Source organism: Mus caroli, chromosome 2, assembly GCF_900094665.2.
Source record: "Mus caroli chromosome 2, CAROLI_EIJ_v1.1, whole genome shotgun sequence".
Lineage (NCBI taxonomy): Eukaryota > Metazoa > Chordata > Mammalia > Rodentia > Muridae > Mus > Mus caroli.
Window position 1 is genome coordinate 95205788 of NC_034571.1, and position 9670 is coordinate 95215457.

General features: G+C 46.4%; 1 protein-coding gene across 1 annotated transcript in view; it reads left to right on the forward strand.

Annotated features, from left to right (window-relative positions):
• Positions 1–7947, forward strand: part of Commd9 (COMM domain containing 9) — a 15279-nt gene extending 7332 nt beyond the window's left edge. Inside the window, exons 2-6 of the mRNA XM_029474412.1 lie at positions 1392–1517; positions 3327–3466; positions 5176–5210; positions 6179–6282; positions 7231–7947. Coding sequence (XP_029330272.1) covers positions 1392–1517; positions 3327–3466; positions 5176–5210; positions 6179–6282; positions 7231–7371 — 546 coding nt within the window. The 3' untranslated portion in view covers positions 7372–7947. The remainder of the gene's footprint in view (positions 1–1391; positions 1518–3326; positions 3467–5175; positions 5211–6178; positions 6283–7230) is intronic.
• The last annotated feature ends 1723 nt before the right edge of the window (positions 7948–9670 follow it).

The window sequence follows — 9670 nt, forward strand, 5'->3', positions numbered from 1 at the left end:
ATTTGTTAAACGCATGAAACTCAAGAAGAACGAAGACCAAAGTGTGGACACTGTGCCCCTTCTTGGAATTGGGAACAAAACACCCATGGAAAGAGTTCTGAGTGTTTCTTATAATGCTTACAATTTTTTTTTTAAAGTTTAATTTCTGGTGTGTCTTAGTATAAAGTTGTTAAATTATACTCTTTAGGGTCCACTTAGGTCCTTGAAATATTTACCATTAAGTCTGTGGTTAAACTTAGAAAGTTTTCTTAAATGTTATCTATAATCTGTCTGCCTGCCTGCCTGTCCATCTGTCTGTCTGTGTAACTGCTATTTCCACTTCTTTCTTGTTCCCTGACTTCAGTGGTACACTTGTTAGGTCATTGGTGGAGCCCTGCAGGCCCCCCATGCTGAGTTGACTAGTTTTAGCCCGTTTTTCCTCTTTTTCAACTTGACAAAAGCACAAACTAAATAGAGTCATCCAGAAAGACTGAACCTGGATTGAGGAAATGCCTCTATCCAGTTGGCCTGTAGGCAAGACTGTAGGACATTTTCTTGATTAATGATTGATGTGGGAGTGGCGCTGCCTCTGGGCAGGTGGTCTTGAAGTTGTATGAGAAAGCAGAAAGCGGGCTGAGCAAGCCATGATGAGCAAGTCAGCAATCATTGCTCCTCCATGGCCTGTGCTCTAGTTTCTTCCTCCAGGTTCCTGCCTTGGCTTCCCCCTGATTGTGGACTGTAACCTGTAAGCCAAATTAACCTTTCCCTCCCCAAGTCGGTTTTGGTCAGTATTTTTATCACAGCAAGAGAAAACAGAGTGCTGCCTCATTAATTCCATTAGAAGTCGAGGTCCAGACTCCCATAGAGTAGTAGTCCAGGCCAGTAGGAATGAAGATCCCAGCTCCCCCCGCATCCTTCCTGCATACCACTCTAGCAGAGTTGTTTGGGATGCTGTGCTATAGAATCATGGGACTTGCTGATCACAGCGAGGCTTCCTCTCGGCCGTTGCTGGTCCTGGTGATGTATGTTCATAGTTTCTTACGTGACAGTTGTTTTTGGCTGAAATAGAGTAGTTGTTGTCGAAAGTTTTCTGTCTTAGGAAGCTGCCCCTCTGGGGCAAGGTCTGGGATCAGCGAGGCACCAAAACCCTCAGCACCCGAGTTGTTCCCTGGGCCTTATCCTAGCAGGTCTGGCTCCTCCTCCCCCGTGCACAGTTAAGTTTGTTTTCCCTAAGTGCCCAGGGATGTTAGTTGATCTCATCAGGAAGAATATGGAAAGGTGCATCTATCTTCCCAGAAACAGAAGTGTCCTGTGAGCTGTTAGCATCAAACTCTCCAAAGTGTCATAAAATAACCAACACAAATGTTTGCAGACTGTAACTGTGTGTTTACCATCTGTAAATTAACTCCTAGGCCTCCTCAAAAGATGTCGTCAGACAACTGTGCCAAGAAAGCTTCTCCAGTTCATCCCTTGACTCAAAAAGCCTCCTAGATAAGACATGTTCCAGCTTGTCTGTGCCCCAGGAGGAGGCAGAGCAAGTAAGTGTGGTGAGAAGAGCCCTGCGCCACAGCCCTTACCACTTATTAGCCTTTTTCTTGACTTCCCAGTCAGGCGAACGTCCATAGACCTTTTCTCCTTACACATCAGTTGACACTGTAGCAAACTTCAGACAGATTTTAAAAATATTAACAAACTCTAAGGCCTTTGTCTTTAAGCCGTTTTTTTTTTTTTATGACACATAAGCCTCCTTATGATAAATAACCAGTTTGGCCACATTCATTTCAGACTTATTGCCTAGGCAGTGTGCAAAAACTGACCTTTTGTGATTTTTGTGCACAGCATGTGACTTGCGGGTGCTGATGAGTTGTCAGCTGGACAGCTGAGGACAGACCTTGTGGGATATCATTATGCTGAGGCACGGGGGCCTGAGTGGCATTAGAGAGTACCCATTGCTGGGCTCAATCAGGCTCCCCAAGGGATGCTGTGTTCCCTATACCCCATGCCCCCACTTCCCTCGGCCCCTGCATGTCTTCTGCTCAGCTCATGTGATTTTCATCAGGCAGCTAAGAGGAGGCCCGAGCGTCTCAAGGTAAGCTACATGGCAGTGATGGTTTGTCCATCCAGGGTGCATCGGCTTGACTAGGTATCTTCATCCAGTGGTACTGTTACTGTCATTATTTTTCTTTAATCTAGAGCTTTCTTCATAGAAATCAACTAAAGGAAAGTAAAAAGCAGAAGTAGGATTGTAGACTTAGTTTGGATACCCTTAAAATATATGCTGAAGCCAGGATTTGGGTACAGCTGGGTGATTCTAGAAAAACAGAGGAAGGTGTAAGGGAAACTGTAGAGAATGGAGACAAACCCATTACAAAGCAGGTTGATGAGGTGGTCACTGCTGAGCCCCAATGGCCACAAGCTTCACTTCTCTTTGCTTCTGGGCTGTGTCCATTGATGGTCAGACAGTGTCCATGCTGTCAGATAAAGCTGCAAAGTGGAGAAACAGTCACCTCCAGAGAGCTTTCTTGGGTTCAGCTAAACATGGTTAAATTCATACGTGAACTCTAAGTTAGATTCTGCTGCAGATCTACAAGGACATGGGATAGTTTGCTGGGAGTGTAGCTCACTGATAGAGTGCTGGCCGCTGTGCAGAAGCCCTGGGTTTGATGTGCAGTGCCTGCGATGATAGAAGGTGGAAACACATAGCCAGGCAGGGTCCAAGACTCCTCTTTCACAGAGGGAGTCGCACACTGGGCGGGAACTGTTTCTCTTTGATCTTCCAGGTGACGGTGTAAGGATAGGGACATGAGCTGCCTTCCACTCTAGATTGAAGCCCTCTCTCCAGGGGAACCAGTGTCTCCTCTAACAACTCAATAAGCACGGGTTCAGAGTCTTGCAAGGAGGGTGCAGCCTCACTCAGGGAAGTGCACCCTAGTGTTTACACAGTCTTCTTAGTCCATTGGGCCAATGCAGGGTTGCCTAGTAACCTGGTTGGATTTCCACTTCTTTCAGGTTACCAGGGAAACAGCATCACAAAGTTAAGTGGAGGTCACATTTCTTCTACAGAAGGCAAAAAGATATTATTCCTTTGCCCACAACTAACAAGTTTCTGACAAGCTGATGTCTTCCTACATCAGGCAGCTGCCTCTGTCTTCTAAAAGTACCACTGAACTAACAGAGTCATACTGAGTGTCAGCATGTGTTATGGAGGCCCCCACACTGCAGTTAACTCATTAATGTGACTGGTAGTGTGCCCCTGGGGTGAGTGTACAGAGCTCCACCCCTGCCCCTCTGCATGCACCCTCCTGCCCCTACCCTTCAGCTACAGGGCTGCCCTCTCTGTCTGACAGCTACTCCAGGCTCTGCACCACTTCACCAGGCTGGTGGCCTTCCGTGACCTGTCCTCTGCTGAGGCGATTCTGGCTCTCTTTCCGGAAAATTTCCACCAAAACCTCAAAAACCTGCTGACAAAAATCATCCTGGAGCACATGTAAGTGTGTGTTTTTGGAAGTCCCTTAAACTTTCATATTTCTTGTTATTACTATTCTAGAAATGTAAGTGTTGTGGTTGAAAGTGCATACTGTAATATGATAAATGATGAAAGAAAATAAGAGCCTGTAGCCCCACACCCAGAGGTTAGTTGCTTTAATGGAAAGCTGTTCATCTCTTTGCTTATTTCTGTTATTTGAGGAAGAGTCTCATGTAGCTGAGACTGGCCTTGAACTCCCTTTTTGGCCAAGGATGACATTGAACTTGTGGTCCTTCTACCGCCACTTCCCAAGTGCTGGGCTCCCACTCCTGGCTTGAAGGGGAGAGCTGGGCTGTTTCTCTCTGCATACATATGGAGAAGCTGATCTTCTGGTTTTCTTTATAACAGACAGGACCTTGCCATTTTAGAGCTTACTTATTTTCAGCAAACTATTAATATTGGTGACACTTCAGCAAATGACCTGAGGGTTATTTTTAATAGTTAAATGTAAAATATATTCTAGTCCATGGAGGAATTCAGTGTCATTTTTTTAAATTCCTTAAGGTTAGCCATTTAAAATATTGGCAGTTTCTCCCAAAAACAACTTGGAATAGAAACTTTGTTATGTATGCAGTTATTCACTTACTGACTTAAAGGCCCTGTGCATACTGGGACATACTGGGTTTTGCCTTATATTGTCAAGTTGCCTGCAATACATTGTTCCAACGTGTTGTTGTTGTTGTTGTTGTTGTTGTTACTTATGTTTTTGGTGGCCATTTATTTGTGTGAGACTAGGTCTCCCAATGTAGCCGAAGTTAACCCTGTGTGTGGAGCCTCTTGTGCCTGCTGCTGTGACTACAGGCATGCACCACAAAGCCTGGCCTCGAAGCAGGGAGGTTTCTTGACTTTCCCCAGCTCTATGAATGAGAGACGGTTTCTCATTTTTAGCTTTTAAGTTTTTGATATTAGAAATGTTGAGTGTCTTTTTCCTGTGCTTATTGGCCACTTTTATTTCTTTTGTGAATTGACTGTGTCTTCTAAGCTGGGAAGATGCTTTTCAACATGAATCTTAAGTAGAAGTGATTGTTGTCTAGCTGACAGCTTGAAGGGGTCCAGCAGCGGGAACTGGTAATAGTTATTTACCAAGGGCTTTGTTGCTTATTTAGAACTCTCACACGTGACCACATTTATTCTGACTGCTTGGCACCTCACTCTGATGCTGCTTGCTCTGGCATGTGTGGTGTGTTTTACATAAGATGTGGGACTCAGGGTCGGTGCTCAGGGAAGGGAGAGTGAACTGACCTTTTCTGTTTTGTCTTTGAGACCAGTAGCGCAAGAAGATAACAACGCATTACACATTCTGTTTTTTTTTTTAAGGTTGTTTTATTACACTTATTTATTTGGAGATATGCAGGGGATGCTATAGTGACACTGAGGTCAGAGGGCAGCTTGCAGGACTTAGCTCTCTTTTTTAACTCTATGGGTCCCACAGATTGAACTTGGGCTCCGTCTTAGGGCCACTGCCCTTTTATGCCTTTTTATGTTGGTCTATGTTTTTGTTTTGTTTTCATTTGATTTGGTTTGGTTTGGTTTCCCTAAGCTATGAAAACTAACAGTACTTGGGCCTTGCTATCACTGAGCTTTGCAAAACAATGAAAAACTGCCTCTGAAGGGAGGGCCACAAGCTGGGGACCCTCATTGTTTCTTCCCCATTTTTCCTTCCTAAACAGATCGACTTGGAGAGCTGAAGCCCAAGCAAACCAGAGTGAGTACTGAGGCACCTCCCTCTCCCCTGCCCTGCTTCTCAGTGCCAGCACTGAGTGCCCCAGCCAAGAACTTAACTGCAAATCAAAGAGAACCATTTTGATCCCAAACCCCACTCTGGGTTATACCTTTTAAATTTCACATTATTATTATCACCACCACCACTACTACTGTTATTATTGATGTTATGATAGAAGCAGGTTACTAAAGAATACAGAAACACCCGAGTAGAAAGTGAAGTACTTAAAGTATATGTCAGCTAAGACAAAAATAAAATGGGAACAGAGTAGGCTAATAGGAAGGGGAGGAGGAGAGAGAAAGAAGTGGGTGTCAGGTGGGATATGCTTAATATATATGCATATGATGGTGACCTTAGGTTACACACTACCATATACAATGAATAATAACAATGGGACAATGACAATTACACGTGTGTTCAATTTGCAAAGAGGAAAGGTGGTTGCGTAAGAGCGTGCCGAGTGACTGTCCTTGCACTTACTTTGAGCCAGTCACAGAACCTGAGGTCTGTGTCAGTGTAGACTCAGCCAGCCCTTCCAGCAACCCTACAGTCCAGGCTTCCAGATGAGGAAGCAGGCTCCGGGGTTAGACAAGTGAGGGCCTTGCTTCTAGGAAACAAAGATTCTAGCACCATTGCTGAAGTTGTCCTTTCTCTACAACTCAGACCATAGCTGCATCTCTACATTGTGTCACTTGTCATTCTGTCCCAACTTCTAGAGTGCTAGTGTCTGGAGATGCACCCACTGGGAGTCGGTGCTAAAGACAGGTGGCACCAAGCTGTGTGTAAGGCACACAACTTGTAGGTCTCAGGTCCTTCTTGTCTCTTTCTGAGCCTTGCCTGCAGTCAAACATATTGTGTGTGTACACATTCCTTATAGCCACCTGTCATCAAATAAAAGCTTGGGGAGACAGGTAGTATATAGCCTCTGACCAAAGCTGTCCCCTCCACAGTCTCTCTGCCACGCCTGGTGGACCTGGACTGGAGAGTGGATATCAAAACCTCCTCTGACAACATCAGCCGCATGGCTGTCCCCACCTGCCTGCTCCAGATGAAGGTATGCTCAGTGTCACACTCCTCAGGAGGCAAGAGGGGATGCTAGTGAGTTGGCCTCCCCCACCCCAGTCATCTAAAACACCAGCAAAGTAAAAAGAATGATAATACTCCCTCCCAAATGTGGTGCTCATTCATAGATTATACCTGTAGGACCATTGGTCATAATAAAATAGTTGTTAAAAGCAGAAGTTTCGGAGGACAGATGCAGAGATCATTTTTAGATGATGTGCTGATGTCTGAAGGTGTCCACCTTTAACAGCAGGGTTGCACATGTACGTGTCAGCCCCCGGGATCCCTCAGGTAGCCACTAGCTTCCGGTCCAGTAGACTTGGGCCATCCCTGCAGTGGCACACCCAAGCCACTGTTGGCAGCTGAGTGGCCAGCACTTCCATAGTCACATGCCCTGTCTCATTGTCTTCCCTTCATTGTCATTTTCTGGAACTTCATAAGGGCCTGTGCCCATTTAATAGTATTTGGGTAGTTAAAATTAGAAGGGTGCAATGCTATAGCCACTTCCCCAGGCACCCAGCAACTCAACATCTGTCGATGATGAAGAAGGATCTTTAACAGGTCCCTTTCAAACTATAGTAACATTTCATTTCCTCATTTAAGACCAAATAGCTGTATCTGTGTCCAGTTGCTTTATGCATGCCATAGAGCCCACTTGTCAAAGTGTGGTGCGAACAGGTAGTGTTTTCTCACATGAGTACTGATACCCAGTATCGGAGAAGCCAGTGAGCCTCACTCACCCATAGCATGTGAAAAGAAAGTGACTCAGGCCTTTGGAGCATTTCCTTCACTACCTGCTGCTCAGGAAGGGAAGGCCAGGATTCTCTGTTTCACTCAATAGCGACTTCTCTTTAGGAGCCCATACAGCTGGGAAGGGTTCCCTTCCGGGAAGAAACAAAGGCAGGCAGCTTTGACTTTCTGGGCCACGTTCTTCTTGCAGATCCAGGAGGATCCTAGTCTGTGTGGAGAGAAACCCTCCATCTCTGCTGTGACCATGGAGCTGAGCAAAGAGACGCTGGACACCATGTTAGATGGGCTGGGTCGCATTCGGGACCAGCTTTCTGCTGTAGCTAATAAATAAGGCAACCAGCTATTGGCCTGCGAAGGTGTGGTTGTCCGCACAGAGGCTGACGGTGGGCAGACAGTGGGATGGAGGGGCTGCTGCTACTCAGAAGGCTCAGTAGAGGAACGGAAGCCCACGCCCATCGTTCCTCTCTTCTCTTCCTCCTGTTTTTCCTGAAGATGAGCAGAAGCCTCCATCTCTGAGAAGGCCCTGTGTGGCGCTAAGCTGCCCAGCCGTGGCAGTGCGAGGGAATGTGTTCTTTATCAGCCGCCTGTGTGTGCTGCTGTGGAGAGCTCAGGCCGGCACCGTAGCACTCACCTTGTGAGGTTACCTCCAGCATTGGCTTGGGTGAGCTCACTTCCAGCCCTGGAATACATGGAGGGGATTAGGGGTGAGGCCAGCAGTGCCTGCTTCCCGTCAGAGGGAAGTCAGCAGGCAGATAGCAGCACGGTCCCCTCAGACCCTTCTCTGAGCTTGCAGCCCTGCTGGGCCACAGCTCCAGTTCAGAAAACTGGAACACACCATTTGCCACTATTCCCGGGCTAGGAAGTAGAAAGGATTGGAAATAAATAACGGTGATGGTTCTGACAGTCATGATGCTGGTCATGGTTCTTTTCGTTTGAGTTCATGTCTTCAGCCCTGTCGACCTCTCGTGTGGGTCAATGACCTCAACATCTTAATTCCAAGTGAAGCTCACAACTGCATGGTATGAGGTGATACAAGGTTCACGGGCCTCACAACTCTCTGCTGTTGTCTGTCATGTGACACAGATAACCAGAGTTAACAGTCAGTGAAGCACTCCTGAGAGTCTAGCCACACAAGAACATCTCTCTCGGGTGCCTCACGTCATAGGACGCCATGTCTTTCTCTCCTTCAATATCTCCACAGAACAATGATCCCCACAGTAGCACAGTGCAGCCTGATGTGTGTGTGTGTGTGTGTGTGTGTGTGCTCTCGCGTGTGCATGCTGCGGGGAAGCAGCCAGGGGAAGCAGCACCATTGGTGAAGAATAAAGGTCTGGCAGCTAGGCAGCCAGTCTCAGAAGATGGCCCTGCTTCTTGATGGACGAGGTGCTTGACCTCTAAGGATCAATTCCTGCCCATCCCTCCTTCCCTTCCTTTTTTTTAATTAAGTAGACACATAATTGTTTCTTCCTTATAAGACTGTGAAGATGAAATAGTCTAACACACCTGAAAGCACTTAGCACTGGGACAACTAATAGGCTCAATAGCATTAGCTTTGCCTATTAATAGGAACAGCAGTAGGAAGCTCTGGGCATCCGTTGCATTGTCTGCCCAGTGGGGTTGGTATGGGGATAGATGCTGTTTTCCTCCCTTTATGGATGAGACAGCCAGCTCACAGAGGTTCGCTCACCTGCTGGTAAATGGCCTCATTAGGATGGAGGGCCAGGTTTCTCTAGCTTGCTCTCTGAGCTACAGGACTGCAAGAGATGAAGATCTTTAACTGGCTTGGTTCTGAATCTGCAGGAAAGATAAGAAATCTAACCTCTGGCTTCCCAGTGAGATACTGGGAAGTCAAGACAAAGCTGCTTTCTCATGGTGAGCAACCCGATCTCATAAAGAAATATTTTTATTAATTTTTTGAGGATTTCATACAGTCCATCTTGGTCATATTTATACCCCCTTCACCCCTTTCCCACCCCCACCTCTCCATCCCCTCCCAATTTTTTGTCCTTTCTTTTGGTCTTCTGTTTTTTTAAAGATAACCCATTAAGTCAAATGTGTGCTCTCTATACATTTATGGGTGTAGGGCCATTTCTTGGTAGATGGTTGACTTAACAGGGGTCACGCCCTTAAAATGGACTCTTCCTCTCCCAGAAGCTTTTAATTATCTCTAGGAGTGGGGGACTATGGTCCCCACCTCCCTCCCTTCTGGATTGGTGACTGGGTTAATCTTGTCTGGACAACTGTAGCTGTGATGAGTTCATCCGTACAGGGTCCTGTCATGTCCAGAAGAGACTCTGAGTCTGGTCCCCTCTGATCTTTGGCTCTTAACAGTCTTCCTGTCCACTCTGCAGTGGTCCCTGAGCCCTGATGGTGGGGGTGTAATACAGACGTCCTGTTTATGGCTGAGAATTCCACAAATTTCACGCTGCACTTTGGCCACTTGTGAATTCTGCGCTAACCACTGTCTACTGCCCAGAGGAACTTCTCTAATGAGGCCTAAGAGCTACAGTAAGCTGTGTGTACAGGGATACAAAATAAGGAGCCGTAGGCTGTTCTTAAAATTGTAGACCTGAATTCTTTGGGGTCACATCTAGAGAGAGAGAGACTATTGATCCTGTCTGTAGAGACAA